The 23,599-nt window shown below is 45.3% G+C and overlaps 1 protein-coding gene across 10 annotated transcripts in view; it reads right to left on the bottom strand.

The window, feature by feature from the left end:
- The window catches only part of SIPA1L1 (signal induced proliferation associated 1 like 1), a 313,038-nt gene that overhangs the window by 41,364 nt on the left and 248,075 nt on the right, over positions 1–23,599 (bottom strand). For all 10 annotated transcript variants that reach the window (XM_058655252.1, XM_058655253.1, XM_058655255.1 and 7 more), the window contains 3 exons: positions 16,956–17,529; positions 16,073–16,347; positions 12,395–12,664 (listed from right to left, as the gene is read on the bottom strand). In XM_058655252.1, the coding sequence (XP_058511235.1) occupies positions 12,395–12,664; positions 16,073–16,347; positions 16,956–17,529 (1,119 nt within the window). The remainder of the gene's footprint in view (positions 1–12,394; positions 12,665–16,072; positions 16,348–16,955; positions 17,530–23,599) is intronic.

Here is a 23,599-nt window from a genome sequence, read left to right on the forward strand (position 1 = left end):
ACTTGCACCTATGCCCACCTTGTCCATCTGCCTGGAATGCCTTCCCCTGCTTCCTACATGTATGAAATCCCTTTGCTGCAAGGCTCATTTCTAACATCCTGTGCCTGAATCCGAGGATGGACTGTTCTCAGTCGTGTGTGTGTGTATGTACACGTACTATATACATATCCAAGACTGCTGTGGAGCCCTGCTGATCTGTGCATCTATGGCATTTAATCCACAGGTTTTTAAGGGAGAAGCCCTGCCAGGACTAGGGGGTTCAGGACACGAGCCCACGGTTACATCCGACATTCCAACAACAGTGGTTCCAGATTAGTTGAAAAACTAAACAGCCACTAATAACACTGTGCCAAAGCTTGTAAGCAGCTTACAGGAAACAATGACAACAAGTTAATATACTTTCCCAATGCAAGAAAAAGGAATGGAGCTCCAGATGGCAGAACTGTGTTGAAGCCCAGATACCCCAAGACGCCACTGATTCTACATTAACAGGGAGAGAACTCAGAGCATGCACAAAGTAGGGACACTAAGAAAACCCGGGATGGTGGCATTCATTCAGCAGGTGTGTGGAGAAGCGAGGCGGTCTATCTTCTAAGCTCCTCTCTTTGCCATCACACCTCCTCCTCCTTTTTTTAAGTAGCTAGTATCTGAAGCATGTCATACCTTTACCTGTCACAGCTGTCCTGTGGAAACGTTACCTTTCACAGATGTCCTCAAGGCCTGTGTTTGTATACCAGTACTAATTTGAGTAGGATCTACTTCCACATCTGTTGGCTCTATCATCCCCAGTCTTGCTATTGCTACAGACATTTCTAGAGCCACGGGGAATCACACGGGGGCGTCCTCGATGCAGGCCAGGTCCGCGTGTGGCTGACTATGGAGGAGCTGAAACTAGCTCGAACACTCACTCACTCACTGCCAGGGTGATAAAGACAAAGGTCTGGACATCTATTTGGAAAACACAAGATGGACGTGCCCATGCTCTTTCCACTAACATGTTTCACATTTCTTTCAGATTTCCCATTATTTATTTTGAAATAAGTGGAAGAGGACTAGAATGGAGAAGGAAGGGGAGGACTAGATTATGAAAGAGAGATATACTTACCTGGCAGGGGAGATACCATGATCAGGCAGATTATGAAAGAGGGAATTAAGAAAGGATTGAGGAAGTACATGAGCTTAAATCTAACAGGCATGGATTCAAATGTAATGAAATTCCACATTTCCTTCTGCCTTAGGAATTTGGATTTTTTATATGCACTTAATATAGAGAAACTTAAATATAGCTTCTTCTTGTGACTGCCTTGATATTCTTACTCCGAGTACTATGAGGAAGAGGAGGTGTAAAATGGGGGAAAGGAGATGGCAGTAGAGTGCTCACAATCTAGGAGCCTGGTGGGTTTTAAACTCATTTCCAGGTAAATAATACTGAAGAAGTACATTCGTGGTGAATATTAAAGTGTTTATGCTCCCATCAGGAAGTGTAGCACAATGACCCTGGATCTGCATTTAGAGCTTGCTTTTCTTACAATGTATATTATGCTAAAATTCCTCATGTTAGTTTTCAACCTCAGCTTTTTCATTTGGTAAATGTATCAGAATATTATATCTGGTTGCTGGGGTTATCCCAAAGAGAAAAACAAACAAACAAACAAAAACCCAGCTTTTCCAGAAGGCCAGAATTCATTCCCATCCCTTTTTTGCTTTTATGTAACTCAACAGAGGCTTTGTTTTCAGAGTGTTCACAAACAGAACACATATACTGGTGGAACGCCACCCAAATGTCTGTGGAGACGGCCCAGAGCTCACTGTCACTGCAAAGTTGGGCTGACTGCTGCCCCGCCACTTTGGAGAGAGGCTTGGAGAATGGGAGAAGGAACCTCTCCGGGCCCTCAGAGGAAGCCTACATGGCCACCCAAGGGGGCTCTGCCGACCTCACTCCACTTCACAACTGTAATCACTGAGTATAGTGAAGAGCAGCAAAATCCTGAGTCTTCTCTCCCCTTTGGATGTGAATTCAGATCTTTCTGTATTAATCTTACAGAGCCCATGTTAGCAATCAAACAGGTTTAGAAAAAAGACAATTACCATTTTTGATTGCTATGAGAAAGCAATGGGAATGTGAGCAGTCATCAGAGAGGAACTTTCTAAATGCATGGACATGAATCTCACAACACGTTCTCTGAATATTTTTATAAACCTAATTGACAGATAGCTACATGCACTTCAAACCGCTGATACTGAATGTTCTCTCAGGGTGCCTGTTACGTCCCCTTGGCAGCAACCAGACGCTGGGGTGAGACTGCATCAAGGATGCAGCAACTGCTGCACATGAACACGTGCACAGCAGACAATGCTTCCACAGTCTGCAGGACCACACTTGGAGCTCACTTGAATGAAAACAGAGTTGAAAGGTCTGGACATTTAGGAAGAGACGTCCAAGATCAATATCAGTTTCTCATTTCCCCCGAAGTATTCTCACACCCAGACAAAAGGAAAGAACGGCCAAAAAAAAAAAAAAAAAAATCCCAGACTTGTAAAATAAGTCCAGCTCCTTCCACACTCCTCCCATGTATCAATGCACTGCACAGGGCTACACAAGCAGGGTTAGCATTAATGGATTTTGGTTAAATTAATTGCTCAGGATCATGATGGATAACAATTTATCAATTTTTGGGTGAGGAATTTTGTTGCTCAGGTCCATGGTAAAATATTTCCCCGAGTATTCAGGATTAATTACCCCTCTATTTCCTGCTTATTATTGCAAAGTAACAGCATTGCTTGCATGCGTCCAAGGAGACAGAGTTTTCTGCAGGCCACATGCCAAAAGAGGAATGACGGCAATGGCCACGGAGGGGCTTCCAAAGAGCAGCAGTGACTGGCAAATTATATACTCGAGACCGCAATTAAGCCCGGCATTTCCCCCCAACGCGGCAATTAAAATCCTACCCAGCCAGGGTACAGGGTGGTGTGAAAGACCCCTGTCTTCAGCAAGGCCTATGGGGACTTAAAAAAGATCATGAAAATATGGAATGACAATTTTGGTGCCAAAAGTTTCTGAAAAATCATGCATAGTATTTTTATAATCCAAGATTTTCATGAACCTCTCGAAGAGTCCTCATTTGCATGGACCTCAAAGTTTTAATGCACTAATATAAAGTTATCTTTTAATTCAGTTTTCCAATCACATTTTAAAGGGCCAACAGGTAACTCTGACGGTTCTGCCTGCATTATGTAAAGAGGCATCTATACAACGGCCCCATGTCATGCTGGTGTTGCACACAGACCAGAGTTTGCAGTCAAGGAGTTCACACTCCTGTCTTCTGACCTCTTTCTCCTCCGTATTGTGTGAACACAACTACTGCTGGCTTTCTGACCACACAATTCCTACCAGCTGTTCACACAGGATCAGGAAAATCCTGACAAACCTCCTCCGAGAAGGGTGGTGAACAACACGGAAGATCATCCTCTTACAGCTAAGCAAACATGGTGCTGATCCCACCCACAGATAACGGGTCATCACTTCCTAGCTGCTAGGAGGCTGAGAAGTTCTCTAGCCTGGCACACATCCTGATGCCTCTTAAGAGCAATCCATTTTATAACCGAGGCTCATTTTAAAGGACAGGAATGGAAAATGCTGCTGGGCAAGAACGGCACTTAATTTGCAGGTCTCAGTACAGAAGGTAAATGCTGGGCCCCTTGCCAAGCAGTTTTCCAAATTACCAGAACACAGAAGAACCTTAGTCTAGTGCGGACCCTTCTGTGTCTATGGGGTATCAGGTACTGGTGCAGGTTGCACTCCCAGGTATGCTGGTCCTGATGGCAGGGTACATGCCTGCACACACTCAGAACAGGTGTAAGCAGGCCACTCACATGCCCGGAACTCTGTCGCTAAGTCATGCTGCACATCATCCACTGAGCGTGTGCTGAGTTGTGGCTCTGGAATCCGCTCCACCAGCACTGGCTTCGCATCAATCACTTCCTCCCTCCATTACCTGGGCTACTGGGAGGATCAGCTGAGAAAATTCACCTGAAGGTCCCTGAGGGAAGCTTGGTAAGAACTACAAAGTAATATATAAATTAAATTAAACTGTTATGGGGCCAGGACACGGGCATGGCAAGCTAATTCTCCACCTGTAGTGTTGGCATCCCATAAGGGCGCTGATTCATGTCCAGTTGCTCCACTTTCCCTCCAGCTCCCTGCTTATGGCCTGGCAAAGCAGCAGAGAAGGGCTCAGGCTCTTGGTTCCCTGCACCCACAAGAGAGACTAGCCAGGGGGAAGTTCCTGGCTCCTGTCTCCCAAATGGATCAGCTATTGTGGCCAACTGGGGAAAGAACAGAGCAAATGGAAGACTGCTCTGTCTTTCCTCCTCTCTGTAAAATCTTGTTTTCAACTAAAAAAAAAAAAAAATAGCAACTGTCATCAGGGCAGCATAAACAGTGTCGGGGGCCTTGGGTACATCAGATGTGAGATGTGAAGAAAGTGATGGCAAAGGGGCCTCTGTGAAGGACGGCACTCGGGAAGCCCCCTCCTCTCCTCCCTTCTCTTCATGCCGATTTTTTCGGCCAAGGTGCAAGAGAACTGACGAGATAGGTCTGAAATCTGAAAAAGATCAAATGTCTGCCGAAAGTTCTCAGCAAATACAAGCTCCAGGCTCTTGGCTTCAGCCTGGACCAGCTCCGGCTGTTATGGCCATTTGGGAAGTAAATCACCAGAGAGAAGAGTCTTTCTTTTGGTCTCTCCTCCTCTCTCTAGTTCTGCTTTTCAAATAAGTAAACAAGAAAAAAATCTTGCAAAAAAAAAATTGATTCATTAGCCCACCACACATACTAACCTCTTCAATTAGTCTTGCCTTATGCCAATATTCAAAGACTTCACGCAAAGAAGTCACAATGAAATCCTTTGATGAGAAGTTAAGTGGTTTTAGGGGTGTGTAGGATTTTAAAGAGTGGAAAAAACAAAAACTAACCAATAAACACTCCCTATCCCACTACACAAAACAAAAAACGCAACTAGAAGCTGACCCATAGCATTCCGGGCTTGCCTCTGCTCAGAGCCGCTCCCTGCACGTGTCTCAGCGAGGCCCCCACCTCTCCTAACTGCCTTCCATAATCACCACACTCAGACTCGTTTTTCATGCCAAAATAAACTTCTCTTTTAATTCCATTTTCCAGTAACTTTTTAAGTATCCTCACATAAATCAGTTGCCTGAACCTTCTTATCTCCTCTGGTGTATCTGTGCTGTGTTCCCTGCAGAGGCGGGCACACAGTGAGGGGTCCTGGGTTGTCATGAAACTCACTTGTGGGATGGCCGTGCGCAGAAGGCCCGGTGCTGCAGCCCAAGCCCAGGGGCCACGGGGACTCAGGCACTCAGGACAGTACTTGACATCAAGTGACTGAAGTCGTTCTGTCCACTACCCTGACATTTTTCATAGAGCTCATCACACTGTTCACTGTCCAGGCCTGAACAAGGTGCTTATGGAAAATTTCACACTGCCAACTGTAGGGCTGGGTCTAAGTAACTCTTAATAACTTTCAACTGCAAGTATATAGCAGTGTTCTACAGGGGGTTTGTGCGGTGGTGCGGCAGGGTAATCGTCAGCCTTGTGGTGCCTGCACCTCTTATGTGTGCCTGTCAGTGTTCCAGCTGCTCCACTTTCTTTTCTTTTTAATTTTATTTTTACGATACAGTTCCAAAGGCTCTGGGATTTCCACTCTCCCACACACTGATTTCCTCTATATTACTACAGTAATATGTCATTCACAAACAGTCCCAAGTTCATCATTCTGTAATTTAACAGTATCCTGACATTGTAGGTATGGACAACGACATAGAGTCTAGCTCCTACTGTTAAGATATAATTAACAGTTTCATTGGGAGTCCATCTTTGATTTAGAAATAGAGATGCATAATGCATTGTATCTTTAGACCTGGATATGACAGTCTCTATTACATAGTTAATAAACATCCCCTTAATTCAACTTCCTGCTTATGGCCTCGGAAGGCAGTGGAGGATGGCCCAAGCTCTTCAGACCCTGCACCCATGTGGGAGACCCAGAAGCTCCCGGATCCTCGCTTCAGACTTGCTCAGCTCTGTTGCAGCCAGTTAGAGAGTAAGTTAGAAAACGGAAGAACTCTCTCTGTAAAATCTGCCTTTCAAACTAAAACAAATCTTAAAAAAAAAAAAAGCATTCCACAATCAACAAATCTTAAAGAAAAACATCACTGGTTTCAAACTCAAGATAGTAGAACATGCAATCCCACTACCAACCCCCAGGCCAAGCATTACTTGCATTTCCAATGGTAAATCTACCTTATGGGTCCTGATCTGACAAGAGGCCAAAATCCCTTAGGAGATGAGCAGCAGGACCCATCAGCCTTCTCTGAACCCTTCCCATGGCCACTGTGGAGTTGGGAGATGAGCAGGGGAGGCTCAAGGAAGCTAGGGGACCTCTATGGGTACTTAACAGACTTTCTCGTAAGATGCGATCTGGTCTCACCTCCAGGTGGTATGCAACAACGCCTGGAGACAGACATAAAGGACCGAGCCTGTGACAGGGAGTACACAGGGTGGCAGCTCCTTAGTGACATGCAGGGCAGAAAGACCCACCCATGTTTCCTTCTTTCCAGAATACAGCTGCTCTTGACAAGACCACAATTGGTCCATCCTAACGTGCACAGTTCGGTGTCTGCAGAACTTCACTGCAGAGCCTCCAGGCAACGGCAGAACACTGATGACTGCAAGGGGGCAGCCCCAGTGGCAGCACTGCCCTAGACCAGGGACAGGCATCAGGAGCCAGGAGCTGTGTTGGAGTCTCCCTGATAATTTCTGGGGACCCTCTGGAGTTGGTGATCGAAAGGGATCTATGTGGGAGGTGAGCCATGCTCAAGCTGTTGTGCTCATTTCCTCAGTGCCTGAATAGGAGCCATCAATGTAATCACAGCGTCTAAAGACGCAAACCTGCAAGTGCTATCAAGGCCAACTGCACAGTGCTGCCGGGGCTCACGACATTCTGGGAAGAGTGGAAAACGAGGGGTTTGGGAGCTGGATGACAAGTGTAGCCCTCTGCTTTTTCTATTTTATCTTGATGACAAATACACTACTGTGATTCAGTTTCAGCTAAAAACTCTTCATGGGGATTCAGCCAGGGGATTCTAGACCAGTTTTAACAATAAACTTTTAAAGCAGGAGTGCGCCAAACCAACAAAACCCAAGACTTCCACTTAAAGCCATCTTTTATGGAATAGCTTCATTACACCTCAAAGTGTTTTGTTTTCACATACCATTTATGTTTTATAAAAAGACACTGCTTTGGTTTTTTTTCCTGCTGAATTGATCACCTCTGACCTCTGGTTACTTGGATCAGCTCTTCTGCTGACAACGGTTCACTAGCACAGGTGGGGAGTGGGAGAGGTCTCCCGTGGAAGGCCGGAGCAGCTGTGTGCTGCATGTGACGACAAGACGGTCAACTATTTCCTAGGAGTTCATGGTTTGACTAGTACACAAAGTTTAGAAATAAGTTCATCGGGAGCTTATGAAACGCCAATCTGCAGCTGGCCTTGGATGTCCTGGGATGAGCAGGGCAGGCTCACTGCACTGCACAATGGACTTGTCAGAGTAAAATGAGGAATGATGGCTACCACGGTCACCGGAGAAGAGCGGAGTTTGCCTCCAACCAAACCCGGAACAGATGGTAGAATTCTGGTGGGCCCCTCAGGCAGTAAGACCACCGTTGCACCAATGAGGGGCACAGACCCATATCCTCCCACCAATAAGGGCCAAGGAGACCCCCGTTTTGGCTGCTGTGTCAAGGAGAATTTAAAGAGCCCCTTCCCCGTCTCTTCCTCGCTCCTCTTCCTCTGCAGCTCACTCCTTCACGTCTGTCCTTTCTGCTGCCTGGGGAAGGGAAGCCTGTGACCGTGGCTCCCTGAAATAAAGGCCATCTGAATTCTTTTTATATATTTGGTTGAGTTATTCTTTCTCTGGTGAGCGGCAAATCTAACATTTTGGCCAGCAGTGAATCTCACAAGGAAGAACCTATTTCTGACCAGAGAAGGTATCTAATGATCTGACCCTCCCCAGAGACAGCGGAGACAGAAATGGGAGGACAGCATTTTTGAGGTATCAGGGAACTAAGCTGTGAAAAGGGCATGTGAAAGGGTGGGTTGGTAGGTAAAAACTCAAAATGACCAACAAATGGCTTGGTGAAAACTAACATCAAATATTTGTATAAAAGCTGAGGAGACATCATTTAAAAAAGAGAGAAAGGAAAATTCTTTTATAGGCTAAGATGGTTGCTGTTTATCCAAAGCCCATAAAACAACTAAACTTTTCCAGGAAGATTAACGCAGATCAGGGTTTTATTACAGATTCCATACTATGTTTAAACAGTAATGTATCAAGTTCAGTGTTCTATAGCCAGCTGTTTTTATTCCAATCCTACCCTTAAACTCTAGACAAATGCAAGGCCCAGTGACCACATCATATTACCTATAACTGCTGAATAAATAGTAACCTGTTAATAAACGCTACTCCCTCAAATACTATAAAATTCTGTAATCACAAAGCTAACCAGAGAGCAAATCCAGGGTTAAGCATGTAGCCTGTTGGCTAAGACGCCTGCATCTTACAGTGTAGTACTGGGCTTCATGCTTAGCTCCAGTTTCTGTCTCCAGCTTCCTGTTGCTGCAGTAGCAGTGATAAAGTAACTGGGTCCCTGACAAGCACCTGGGAGGCCCCAGCTGAGTGCCCGGAGCCTAGTGGTAGCCCAGCCTCAGGTTGTGTGGGCATCTGGACAGTGAGGTGGCAGACAGAGGGAAGTCCTGTCACTTGGTCTTTCAAACTTTCAAAACTGAACAAAATAAGATTATTATTTTTTAAAAAATTATTTATTTTTATTGGAAAGCCAGATACACAGACAGGAGGAGACAGAGAGGAAAATCTTCTGTCTGATGGTTCACTCTCCAAGTGGTCACAATGGCTGGAGCTGAGCCAATCCAAAGCAAGGAGCCACTTCTGGGTCTCCCATGTGGGTACAGGGTCCCAAGGCTTTGGGCTGTCCTTGACTGCTTTCCCAGGCCATAATAAGGGAGCTGCATGGGAAGTGGGGCTGCCAGGATTAGAACTGGCAACCACATGGGATCCTGGCGCGTGCAAGGCAACAACTTTAGCTGCTAGGCCACCACGCTGGGCCCATGTAACATGCATTCCTGGTGTTTTTTTTTTTTTTTTAAGACCCTTTGTATAGCGAACACTCAAAAAACTTAAAAATGGAAAACACTGTATTTTAGTGTGCCACAAAAATATCAATTTTGGTTTAAAAAGAAAAGTAACAATCCATCCCACAAATTAAAAAAAATATATATTTTATTCATGACTGGGCCGACATGTTGGCTCAACTGGCTAATCCTCCACCTCAAGCATCCCATATGGGTGCTGATTCACTCCTGGTTGCTCCACTTCCCATCCAGCTCGCTGCTTGTGGCCTGGGAAAGCAGCAGAGGACAGCCCAAAGCCTTGGGACCCTGTACCCACGCGGGAATCCTGGAGGGAGCTTCTGGCTCCTGGTTTTGGATCAGCTCAGCTAATGTGGTCATTTGGGGAGTGTGCCAGCAAATGGAAGATTTTCTGTCTCTCTCCTTCTCTTTGTAAATTTGTGTTTTCAATAAAAGTGAATAAATTAAAAGAAAAATTATTCCTGATGATCTTTAAGTCCGGTATATCATATACAATGAAAGAAAAACTATGCTTCTATAGGCACTAAATTAACATCTTTATACAAAACGGACGGTGTTGCAGGTAGAAAGCAGGTAGATTTGTGCAGCATGTACAGAAATCCAGACAGCTGCCAACTTAAGATTAAGTACTGTCACTTCTCAGGAGGACAGGAACACAACTTTCATGAGAGAAAAATGGGTGAAGCCACAGGTTCTGTGTCAGTAACACAAGATGCAAGGGATGGTAGCAGCCCCTAAGCACTTCTGACTATCTGTGATTCACCTGAAAGGTCCCTATCATACTAGATCAATTTCCCAGGTACAAATCAAAGTGGCCTGTGGGCAGGGGCGCATGCAGCACTCAGACGGATAAGGACGGCCCCAGCCGGGCCTTCACTTTTGCATCTCATGAGGACTATAAAGGGAATGCCTGATGTTTTCCACTGTATTCAACCATATTTCATGCAGAAAGTTATATTCTGCAGCAAACTTAAAGAGTCTGGAGATCTATGCAGGACCCAACGAGTATTCCTAATGACTGCCATGATCTACTCTGTCCCCAAATGTTCCTGGAATCCCAGCAAAACAGCTTCTAAGGTTGTGCCTCTTCGTCACATCTAGAGGTTTATTAATAATGTGTGCCTGAAAATTAGGAATGATGGGGGACAAAAAGATGACTACCCATCTAATTACTGCATAATTCAAAATGAAGGTGACCCAAATAACCACAATATCCTGAGACTGTAGGGCTGCAACCTCACAAGGCTCCTGAGCCCTCCATCCTAAGATATGAAATCCTGGTTCTGTGTACTCAATACCTGAAACCAAGAATCCTAAGCGACAGTGGGAAGAAGCTACCCTGCTCCCTGCTCCCCAGGCCACCTCATTTCAGCTGCAGTCATCTCAGAGTCAAAGGTTGCTGCCCCCAGTCCTCCAGGAGAATCCCTCACCAACGTATCCCTCCCTCCAGGCAGACAGAGACAACCTCCACAACTCCAGGAGGAGCTCCAATAGGAAAAACAGACTTCCACATTCTCTGGCACTGAGGGCCACCTGCCTCTTAGGATGAATGCAAGCCCTGAAAAATGTTTTCGTTTTTGGAGAAAAGCTGAACTTTTATTCTGCAGTGTTAGCTTTTGTGGCAGAAATTTAATTCAACATGGAATCAAAATATGTTTTGCTATTTTACTGTATAGAATATTGCATAAAGGAAATGCCAAAAACTCAATTTCACTTGTGAAAGCATCCTGTTCTGAAAAAACGAACAAAGCCCTGTGGGGAGACAGTCTTCTTTTGAGCAAGTTTCCCAGGTTCGTCTTTCCAAATGGGTGCCAAATCGTATGTTCCAGCTCACACACACCTTGGGAAGAGCCAAGTTTGGAAAGTGGAGGACAAAGAATGTATTCAGACATCTAGTGGATGTTTTTTCTCCTCAAACATCATGGGAGTGAGAAGAGTCCAGATGGAAACAGGGCTACTTCGGACCAGGAATCCCTTTAGACATTAATAGGAATGCTCTGTAATCTCTAGGAGCCAGAGATTTTTAGAACAACTTTGTTTTCTGTTTGCTTTCACGACACTATTTCTAAAGGGCAACCTTGCAGCTTTCTGCCCCCAGGTGGGCTCCTGGTGTCACTCTCCTGGGCCCTGGATTTGTAGCTCAGATGAGCCATGAGCACATGCTGGCCTCTGTGGGCACTGATCCTTCTACCCAACACAGTTCCTGGAATCCAGCCTTCCCCCCAGCAGCTCCCAGGGTGTCCACAAAGTCCCAGTGAGATGTGACAGTCCAGTGAAAGGACCCAAGCCAAAGGCACATCTGTCTAGCACATTCTCAGACTGTCCCCTTCCCTAGAACCTGCAGTTCAGGGTAACAGAATTTATGGTGCAATTACGTAAAAGTTTACAGTGACTTTTTATTTACATATTGAAAGTACTTAACCAAGTTTAATTTTAGGCCTGCTGTCTATTCAAAGCACCTTTTGCAGTGGTGCCAGACGCAGTGCTACGGGGGCCCTGGGAGGGCCTAGCAGGTCTGCCCTCTTTGGCGAGGAACGCTGCCACAGCTTTCACTTTAACACCAGATCTTGGTTTCTTAAGTTACTGGATTTCCCCTTCCTTTTGCTTATTTTACTCCGCACTGGGTGCTTAAAACTATCCCTTTGCAATGTCTTCTCCCCTCCATGTTTCTTCCATTTTCAGAGCAGTGGAAAAACATATTTGTGTTATGACAGTTTTCTGTCTCACCATTCATTACTGATAGAAGTGCCATGACCACAGAAATACAACCAAAAGCCTTCATTCTGTTTCTCCTCTCCTATTGCTGCAAAACGAAGACCACTAACAATGTGATCTCTGTCACCTGAAAGTCTGCTAAAATTCTAGTGCATCTAACCATTATGTGTGCAGTGCGCATTTCCACCAATAATTACACAAAGAAATTAAAGAACAAAGCAATCCCATCATACATAGCTGAATGTTTCCCTAGAACACATTATTGCTTCATGGCTCTACAATGCTATGCATGAATACACTTGAAAGGCATGACAGCATGCATCTGTAGTTCTCGGTTACTAGTAAAATATGGGAAGGCTTAAAGGTAGCAGTGGACAGGTCTGGTGTTACTTAAAGGTCTGGGGCACGGACGAAGAGCAAACCCCTAAAGACCACTCACCGCCTCTCCAGTGGGCGCCCGTCACTGGAGATGCTCCGAGGAATGTTGGCAGCTCTTTCTGGAGGAGGCATCTTTCCGTCTCCTTTCCCGGCATTCAGTCGTGATGTCATGGGGCTTGGCACCTGCGCCGGGACCGGCGGGGCATGAGGCCCCTTGCTGGCACTCCGCTGCCATTTGTTGTTGTTGCGGAAAGGAAACTTAAATTCGTAGGAAACTCCATCATTCACTTTGTACTCCATCACAGGCATGCGGAAGGTCTCGGAATAGCTCCTACGGTGGAAGGGATGGAACAGCCATCAGCACAGTAGCTGCTTGCAGGTGGAACTGTTCCAATTCTTAACACACTAAACCCAGAACTCCATTCTCTGCTCCAGATTATCTTTTAGTCTTTGGGCTCCCTTCACTATTTTCCTTTCAAAAATCAGAAGCTCAGGATACAGAATATCCAAGTATATTTCCTTGACTTCATCTCTACCCTGGAGCCTAAGATACGGAGTCTCTAAAAGACAGGGAGACCCACTGTCACCCCAGGGGAACACACTTGGGAAGAGGGGAAGTTACTAGCATGGTGGAGCAGGGCAGGAGCCCCCAGCACAAGCTCTGGCAGAAAGCAAGCCACCACCCTCGTCCAACCTCCCTGTGCTTACAACTGGAGGCCTACAAGTGGGTAGTTTTAAATGTGCTGGGATCCCAAGAGTCAAGAAATTAAGTGGGGGAGGAGAGGGATTTTGAATCCAAAGTGATAGTCAAATTTAGATCAGAAAGAGAGGGCACAAAAAAAAAAAAAAAAAAAAAAACACAACAAAAAGAACAATTCTAGAAATACCAAAATTCACAACTTCCTAGGGAACAAATCAACGGAGTTCCTGCTGCCAGGCTTCTTCTTGGCCCAGCCCTGGGGGTTGCAGGAATTTGGAGAATGTATCAACAGATAGAAGATCCCTGTCTGTGTCATTCTGCCTTTCAAATAAATAAAACTTGAGCTAAAAAAAAAAAAAAAAGAAACAAACAGAAACAAACAAAAAACCAAAAATCCAGAAACAAAACTTGGAGGCTTGTAGCCCTAAGCAAAGGCTGGCCACTGTGCAGCAGTAATTGAATCTGTGATCCACAGACCTCATCAAGGCAATGACCGCAGACTGGGGTCACACTGCGGCAGGGACGCTGGCCAGCCACTCCAGCAGGGTGACGCTGCCTCCTGCAGAGGGAAGGCCACTAGCCCCCAGGGATGTTTGCTCTGTGGGTGGCCACAGGCCCCCTCCAAATCTCATTCTCCTTGTTGTTTAATGAAATAAAGCTGTTATGAAGAGTTAAAAAAAAAACTGTCCAGCACACAGTGGGGATTCAAATTTTTCCTTCATTTTCCTTACTCTTTCTTCTTTTTAAAAACCATAGTTTCAAACAATCCATGCAGGGGTCTGTCTTTCAAACAGGGTGAAGAGCCCCATGTTAAATTTGCTCTTGACCACTGTTTTAATGTTAAACTGGATTTTATGTTTTAAAAAGAGCTCCTTTATTCAAAATGGATGACTCTCTCAGGTGAACGTGCCAACTCTTGGTTCTGCAATACATGCCCTACCTGGACAACACAGCGTGCCTGTAACCCCGAGAACGAGTGCTGAGGGCACCCTGCCTCACGCTGGAGCTGTGGAAGCAGCTAACATACAGGAGTGACTCGTCAAAGACCAGAGTAATTAGTCACTAGGAAAACAGCAGTGGGAGTGTGAAGTGCAGAGGACAGCAAAGAAATGACAGGAAAGCATTATCTTATTTTGCAGAAAATTGTTAACAACGTGTTACCGGCTTCAACTGTTCTCTTTGAAGTCACTTAGAGGAAGAAGGGGAAGCAGGCTTGGGAGCACCAGGGGGATCACTCCCACCTGCCCAGAACCGGGACAGTGATTTGCAGATGGCAACTGTAGCGAACGGGCAGAGCATGCTCCAGGCCTGGGGCTGTGCACACCTGACACTGTCCTTGGCCTCCATCCCAACCCTGAAGCACATGCCACTGGCAGCTGGCTGGCCGAGGGAGGCTCATGCGAGGGCTGCACAGCAACGCTGGGAGACACAGGCAGACGTGGTGCGTGCCCTCAGCAGCGATGGCAACAGACCTGTGCAGGGCGGGAGGGCAGAGGTGGGGGGGAGGGGCAGTGCTGCGAGCATCTGTGGTTCCATCCACTCTGCTCTCCTGCCACAGCTGTCACTCTGTAGCATGAAATTCATTGCAATGGGAATATCTACCCCACGGGAATCAGCAAGGCTTTCTCCCCATCAGGAAGGCAATTCAGCAGTCGACCACTGCATAGAGAAGGAACAGACTTGGGGAACAGATAAGGTAGCACACACAGCTTGGAACTACACTTTATATAAGAGCCTGGGAAGTTACTATCTTTCTGAGACTGAGTAATAATACTACAACTCTGCAGTGCTTTATCTAGGACATGGCACGTTGAAGCAAAATACTCAATGATGCCTTTCCCAATGCACCACACAAGACAAACCTGGTCTAACCATTATCTATATCACCTCCTCCCATGGAGCCGTCTGTCTGGGCCAGGCCCTCACACCCATCTCTGCGGTAACAACCATCCACATGGGTGTCAGCAATGGCACCCCTTTGCACCCACACTCTCCCCATGTGGTTGTCTGCACACACCCTACTCCCTGCTCAAACCCAGGAGCCCTGAAATAAGGGAATGCCTCAAAGCAAACCGGGTAGCCTCACAGGATCTACAGAACTCACTGCTGCCTGACTCTCCTTGGACTGAGTAAGACTTCATGTTGTGTCACTAAGCGGACAGCGTATGAAGTGGGGTGCTCTTCCCCAGTCCATAATTGCCTGTTTAAGTGCAGCCAAGCACACCACCTGAAGAGTGGACCAAGCAATAGCACATAAAGGGACAAGTCAGGCACTTCAGGGTACAAAAAAGCCTTGCTGCCTCTCTGAGCTGCTTCACTCATTTTTTGAATCACGATTCAGCAGTTTTTCACAATAATGATGCTGTACTTGAGGAAACCAGAAAGGTTAACAGGATTCATTAGATCTGGTTAACCAAGAGAGGGCATGTGTGGAGGGCAGCTTCAAATTATTTTTCTTACTCTAAAATCGCTGGAAAAAAAATAGCTTTGACCTATTGCACCACGTGCCAGGCCCTACCTACAGAAGGAACTGGTATTGTGGCACAGTGGGCAAAGCTCCCACTTGTGATGCTAGCATCCCTCAGCCCCATTCAGCTCTCTGGGCTGTGAGGGCAGGGATGGAAACACTGTGAGCTGTGGATAGCAGTTGGGTACAGAGCGCAGAGAACACGGTTGTGGAATGTATCAAACAAGCAGTCTAATGGTCTGAGATGCCGAGCATCTTAACAGTAAGTGTTTAGTGATTCTCTGCTACTGGTATGAGACAAGCTTAAGACAACATTAGCAGCCTGCTGTATCTCAACAGCAGCTTTACAGATCTAGAGCCTGGGAATGGGCCCAGTTAATCATTCTTTCCAGCTGCTGCCGCCACACAGTTGGGCAGCTCTGCCGTCCCAACTCAGACTTTCCACAGATGGATTTCCTAGCATTGCATGGGATCTAAGGCTCCTCTCAACACCTGGCAGACTAAAAAACGTCGTGTGTACTACACAAACCCTGCCTTCTTGCTGCAGGTTCACAGTGCCACCGAAGACCTACCTGCGTGGGGTGCAGTCATCATGTGGGGGGATGATGACAACCTTCACCGTGACAGAGGTCCTCAGAAGATCGATCATTTGCTCATGACTTAGGGTGGCCACAGCGACCTTGCAGATCTCCACCAGGCGGCTGCCCTGCCTCAGCCCTGCCTGCCAGGCATAGCCATAGGGCTCTACATCGGCCACAATGCCCTCGTAGTTGACATGGAAGCCGAGCTGTCCAAGTCCATTTCTTCGCAGAGTCATCTCCACCGATTCACAACCTTTTGAAACAAACTAGATTGGGAAATAAAAGAGACCGTGGTTTAATGCAATAGGGTAATACGTGGACATGGGCCTGGAAAAACACTGCAAGCAAGGTCATTTATGAACATTGTATCGCCAGCCAAAGAGCAATCTGCATTCTTTCTCCCTCACTAGCTTCTACACTCATTAGACCAAAGGCAACACACTCACTTCATCCAAAGAGCTCAATGGCATCCCTGGAGCTACAAGAAAACCTCTGACAAAGACCCACAGAGAGCTGGCAGCAAAGGAAAACCGCTCTGCCACTTATTTTGCCCTTAGGAGTTCAAGGCAGCACATCCTCAGTCCAGCAAGTTTTCTCCAAGATACCAGATTGTTGTGACTGCGGGCTACAACAGCAGTCACCATCAGGATCAGCAGGTCCTATGCAGATGGGCTTCCAACACACACACACACACACACACACACTCCTCTCCTACGTGTTCTGCCATTCAACACCAGTGTGAGACAAATTCTACTGCTTCACACTATCAGAGGAGTAAATTAAATAGCCCAATCTTCAGTCACTTGGCTGCAGTAGGTACTGAAAGGTTTATAAAAGGAAATCGCAGATTTGGAGGTGGAAGGAAATGACGCACCTGCAACCGTTTGACGATCTCTTTGATGTCCTCGCTGTTCATGAAGCTCTCCACCGAGACACATTCTCCTCGCTCGTAGAAGATTTTGAGGCTTGTGTCAGTTGACGTCCACCCTATCACATCTCTGCAGGAACAGTTGAAAACCACACTCTTTGTTTCTTGTTCAATGAGGACGATGAACTCATTGGACACTCCCAGAAGGCAATCTATCTCCATGGCTGTGTTGTAGTCTTTGGCTCGCACGACCCACACAATGGCCCCCATGCTGCTGAGCTCAGCTCCTGGGTATGGCTTAGATTTCTCTTTTTTCTTAGAGGCCAGAGAGATGAATGGGAATTTGCCAGAGGGGTCGATAGGGGTGTTGGTGACATTCTTCTCTGCCAGATCTTTTAAGTATTCCTGGCGAGTCCGAGTGGCCATGGCCCGGAACTTCTCCGACTTGTGAGCAGCATTTTCTGCATTAATCACTTTGGCCAAAAGGAAGTCCCTGAACACATTTGACTTAGGGAAAGTGACTCCTTTAGGGATGGGAGGTCCAAAGGAAGGGACATCTCTGGATCTGGTGACGGCCACGCTGAGAGACAAAGCAAACATCAAAGAAGTGTGTCATTCCTCAGGTCTAAAAACAAGACAATAAAATGTATTTTCTCAAAGATAAAGCTTGGAGGTGAAATAGCTGTTCATTTTCCTGCAAGAAACACACATTTCTTCTTGATATGAATATACTTTTCCAATCTACCATGTTTAAGATTTACCAGAAAGCATAAAGCAAAAACTTCCCTTTAAGAGACAAGAAATTAATCATAAAAATTACCACTATATTTTGCATAGAGATACTTTAAATATTTCTACCTACTGTCATCAGGGTGGGCGCTGAGAAAGGGCCCATTATAACGATATAACCTTTCAGGTTTCCTAAGAATACAAATTTGTTCTCCATTTTACTTACTTATTTTTAAAATATTTATTTATTTTATTACAAAGTCAGATATACAGAGAGGAGGAGAGACAGAGAGGAAGATCTTCCACTCGATGTTTCACTCCCCAAGTGAGCCGCAACGGCTGGAGCTGCACCGATCCGAAGCCGGGAACCTGGAACCTCGAACCCCTTCCGGGTCTCCCACACAGGTTCAGGGTCCCAAAGCTTTGGGCTGTCCTCGACTGCTTTCCCAGGCCACAAGCAGGGAGCTGGATGGGAAGTGGAGCTGCTGGGATTAGAACTGGCGCCCATATGGGATCCCGGTGTGTTCAAGGCGAGGACTTTAGCCTCTAGGCCATTGCGCCGGGCCCTGTTCTCCATTTTAGATATGATGTTCATAGCAGACGGTTTATAATGAAAACATCTGAAGATGCAGCATATAAAAAATGGGTTAAACTTTTAATAAAATCATTTGTTGGCTTAACTGTGAAGCATTATACAGAATAAAACTAATTTTCAAATAATATGAATAATATAGTGATTTTGATCTTCTTATAATTAAAATCATTCCTTAAGCAATTCTCTCCTGGTACTTCATTTTGACAATATATGTGTGAGAAAAACACATACTTTCCTCTATTTTTAAAAATAATATTAATAGGGCCCGGTGGCAACGATGCCTACGCAAGAAATGGCCTCTTTCTGAATTACTTAAAAGTGAGTCAACTATAAAACTATACTAAGTCGTAAGGAGGAAATCTGAAGATTTTGTTTTTCCCTTCAGAACAGGCCAAAATCAGACAGTGTACATCTTTCCCATTAAGTGCAAGAGCTCCTCTTTAGTTGTTCTTCACTTTCAAAGGGACTTCGCTGAAAGATACCTAGTTTTACTTTTAGCGAACTGTGTGTGGAAAAAAAAAAGACAAAAATCAGCACACTCCCGATACACATTACACCCTCGGTGAATGGAAAAATGATACTGTCAGAAGATACCATACAATAGTTAATTCGTTGGGTTTCACAAGTTCACTTGAAACGAAAAAAGATTATTTACTTCATTTCATGATCAAGAAGGGGAGGCAAGCAACATTCCATTTTCTAACTGGAAAAGAGAATTCACAGAAATCTCCATATGCATTGTGGCCTAATTATACCAGTATTAAGAAGGCAATTTTTCTTTTCTATGGTGAACTGTCTTGTGTAAATGCTGACAGCTGTATAATTTTAATTTGATCATGCTATCTATTTTCCTTTTCAGTCAAGCAAACGATGCTGAACTCCAAATTAGCTAGATTTCCTAAGAGAAATCTTGTAAGAATCCAGAAATATTTAATATCTCTCATTTTAAAACTGGCAATTTCTTGTCTTGCTAATTCCGCTCAGATCATTATGCGTTCTCAGGAAGCAGCTGTGAGCTTATTTTAACTGGGGAGAGGAAACGGCGTGGCGGGGGCTGTGACTATGAGCACCATCCCTCCACTTGCCCTGTAAGCTCTCTGACTTTTTATAGATCTATTTATTAAATGATAGGACTTCAGATGAACACAGACTGAAAACCCACCAATAATTAGAGGCCGAGAACCGAGTCCTTACCACGTAATTATCAATGAGTCACCCGGCAGGAAGGTAGATGATACAGACACTAAAATCAGCTCAGCATCATTAGAGACGGTTCTTACAGAGGGAGAAGATGAGCATGATGCCCTAGGATGCTCTTTTCAATAAAGAACTTTTATTTTGAAGAAATCCAACTTTCAAGGTTTTTACAAAGTTGAAAGCTTATTCAATTTTGATGCCACAAATTCTCAACTTCTGATTAAGGTGGCCTGGTTTCAGACAGACAGCATTTTTTTGTCTCAGTAACAAAATAAGCCTGCCTATAATTTTAGTCATACATATAAGATATAGTAATTAAAAAAAAACCATTCTTGCTTTGCTTTTCATTTTTTTGAAACATTGTTATTTTGCCTTAATTCCTTAAGAAGTTTTTGTCTTTTTAAAATTCCTGTTCAAGAGTTATGGAGACGAGGAGAAAATCAAAACGATGTGCCATCTGTTTGTTCATTTCCCAAATGGCCACTCTGGCCGGAGTTTGGCTGATCATGAGCCAAGAGCTGCTGCTGAAGCTCCCATGTGGGTGGCAGGGGTCCAAACCCCTGAGTCATTCTCTGCTGCTTTTCTAGGGCATTAGCAAGGAGCTGGATCTGAAGTGGAGCAACCAGGACTCAAACTGGCACCCATGTGGGATGCTGGCACCGCAGGTGAAGGCTTAGCATACTGTACCATGGCACCACAATCCCACCACCCATTTTGTTTGTTTTAAAAACAGACCCCAGGGGTGGGTATTTAGCCTAGTGGCTAAGATGTCAGCTAAGATAGCTGTGTCCTACTTTTTTTTTTTTTTTTTTTACTTTGGTGTGCTTGAGCTTGATTCTGATCTCAGTTTCTTGCTAACGCAGATCCTAGTAGGAGTGGTGGTTCAAGCAACTGGGTTACTCCCACCCTACAAGAGATCTGGATTATATTACTGGCTTCTGCCCTCAGCCCAACCCAGCCACAGCACTGCAGACATTTGGAGACTGAAACTGCTGATGGCAGTTCACTCTTTTCACCTCTCTGTCTCTGCCTCTCAAATGAATGGATTAAGAAAAAACTTCAAGGGGCCTCTGCTTGGCTACACTTAGGTTAGCCTAGCTTGCAACATTGTGTTTCTTAGAAATACTACATTCTTTAAAATGTTGGTCATGCCTTATTTATCCAACAATATTGAGAATTAGGATATGTTATGTTAGGAGCCTACCAAAATGAAACACAGAGAGAGAGAGACGGAGAGGAAAAGGGAGAGGGGGAGAAAGAGAGAGCGAAAGACAGACAGACAGACACTGACTGTGACAATTACAGAATACCATCAATGGAAGGGAATTTGGAGAATTTGGTGTTCTTCAAATTCTCCCAATGAACCCAAGTTTCATCTTAAGATTCATTTCCAGGGTGGCCATCCTACATAGCATTAAGGCATTGCTTGGTATATCCACATACCACATGTAATGTCTGGATCCCACTCCCAGCCCCACCCTTGATTCTGGCTTCCTGGTAATATGTACACTGAAAGAAAACAGTGATGACTCAGGTAGTTGGGCCTCTGTCACTCATGTGAATCTTGACTGAGTTTCGGGTTCCCAGCTTCCTCCTTGCAAGGAGGGAATTGAACAGAGGTCCTGAACACTGACCTGTGATCCCACCATTCAAGATTCAACCCTACCTTGAATGCCTGTGTACTCAGCATTACTGTAAATTCCCTAGGTCTTGGCCCTCTTACCTAACTAAGCTTAATGACCTTCAGGCTCAAACCATGTGCTGCACGAATCCCTTCATGCGTTTATCCCTTGTGTCCATCTCCAGCCGCACCTGGCCAATCTCTGACCCCACACTCCCATACCCAACTATAGGTTATAAAGGTCCCTCTTGGTTTCCTCTCTCTTCTCCTTCTCATGCTCGCTCTCTGCTCTTCTCATCCTCTCCTCCACTCTTGTCTGTCTCTCTCTGCTTCGCTTTCTCCTTGCCACGTGACTGCCTCCCCTGCCAAAATAAAAGATCTCTTGTGTGGTTCACTTGCTGTGTCTGGCATCTTGGGCTCGTGGAAAAAGCTAACATTCCTGGCTCAGGCTCAGCCAACACGGACATTTGGTGAGTGAAACAGGATGGGAGCTTTCTGCTTCTCAAACTAAAAAATAAAATGAAAAGAAATCCATCTTGATTTTGCATTGTACTAAGGAATATCTGTGTTCATTTTTAACTTAAAACGAAAATACTTTCTCTCTCTCAAGTCTCTAAGTTACAACCGAGGGCTGAGGAACGTGCCCTGTGCCTGCTCTGGGGTTTGATGTCTCCAAACCTCCAAATGAACAGCTGCTACAAATGCCTCACTTCTGCAGGAAGCAGATGCACAGAAGTGAAATGATTTGTATACGGTTGTCAAGGAGAGCCAGGTTTGGAATGCGTGTGTCTGGACAGCCAATGCAGTGCTCTATGATAAGATAACGCTTACTCCTTCTGGGGAAGACTCAAATCTCCCTGTCCTGAAGTGCTTGCTGAACCAGACCACCCACATGGGTCATGTAGTCCAAGGGACCACCAGGTTGCTTCATCAAGCACAGATGATCCATCTGCCACTTGCTGGAATGAAGGTTCTGGTATCCAAAGTCAAAAGATGATGTCGTCATCTTAGGGCATCTGAGGGGGTGTAGTCCAGGACCTATGTTAGATAATGAACTCTATAATGCTCAAGACCCTTGCATAAAACGGACATAAAATCCGTGTATCACCTAGGCACATTCTCTACATACGAAGACACCTGAAAAGGTATACAGGGAACGCAATTGAAACAGCATTTTATTTTGCTGCAGTTCTTGCATACATGGAGTCTTGCAAAAGTTCATGATAATGTTTATCATGCAAACATTACACATGGATTTCAAAAAAGTTGTCTGCCAAAATAAACTTCTCTTTTAATCTATTTCTGTTATAAATGTTTTTAGGCACCCTTACACTTTCATCACATTCAGATTTACGATACTTGGTACAATGAAGTAGCTATTTTACTATACTATATTGTATGAAAATGACAAGAAAAATAGTCTGTACATGATTAACACAGAAGCAGTTTTTCTCGCTAACATTTTGATCTGCGATTAAGTTCACAGATGCTGAACCAACATGTGGGCCTGTGGTACAAGCAAATGTTCCAGAGACTTCTGAATGCAGTCTCAATTGGAGCAAGGGAGAAGAGTAAGATGCTTTAGTTTGGAGACAGGGTGGAAACAGCAGTTCACAACGGGCCCCAGCTCAAAATGTAAGAGGAAACTCGCAGCAAAAAGCTCAAAACAGTAGCATGCGTAGATTGCCCTTCCTGCAGCCTGTATTGGACTGGCAGCTTTGGAGCTTTCCAGAAAAGCAGAGCTGGGCAGAGGACAGGATAGATCAGTGACAAAACAAATGTGGGCCAATCACTGGATCCCAGGGACTTAGACTGCTACACAGTATTCACTTGGCAAATGCACATCCACCACCGACCTGATTCTGAGTTACTTCAGAGTGACTCAAAGTCTGGCAGGGACCTGGACCAGTTGCTTGAGTCCTGTGCTGGGAAAGTGCAGGGTGTGACTGGCAAGTAACGCAGGTACTCTGTCTTTTTCTTGGGTGGCCAGGGGAGCTTCCAGGAGAAAAGGAAAGCAGGAATTCAGTGGCTGAAGGCGGGACAGAGTGGTGATGGGAAGAGACATTCCAGCTCCAGCAGCAGCAAGGGTGTTCTAGGGAGGTAAGGCAGATGTGTGGGAAGGGAGTGATGGAGGAACCAGCAGAGGCCAACACTGAGGGACCCCATTTGGTAGGCTGTGCTAGACAGCTTGAATCCTGTATTTTTATTGTTTCATTCCATTTTTCACAAATATCAAAATTTTGATGGCAGAAAGGGAGTACTCATGTACTTCCAACTGCTGGTTTACTCCCCAAATGTATGTAGTGACCCTTGGCCAGGAAATGGAACTCTCCGGGTTTCCCATGTGGGAAGCAGGTATTATAGCTTGAATCATCACCACTGTATTCTACCTCCAGAAAGAAGCTAGAGTCAGAAGCTGGAGCTGGGAGTCCAACCCAAGCACTTAAATGTGGGACAGGTGTGTCTTAATTGCTTCAGGGGTTAACACTCGTTTGTCTCAAAAGGCCA

The sequence above is a fragment of the Ochotona princeps genome, chromosome 26, assembly GCF_030435755.1.
Source record: "Ochotona princeps isolate mOchPri1 chromosome 26, mOchPri1.hap1, whole genome shotgun sequence".
Classification (NCBI taxonomy): domain Eukaryota; kingdom Metazoa; phylum Chordata; class Mammalia; order Lagomorpha; family Ochotonidae; genus Ochotona; species Ochotona princeps.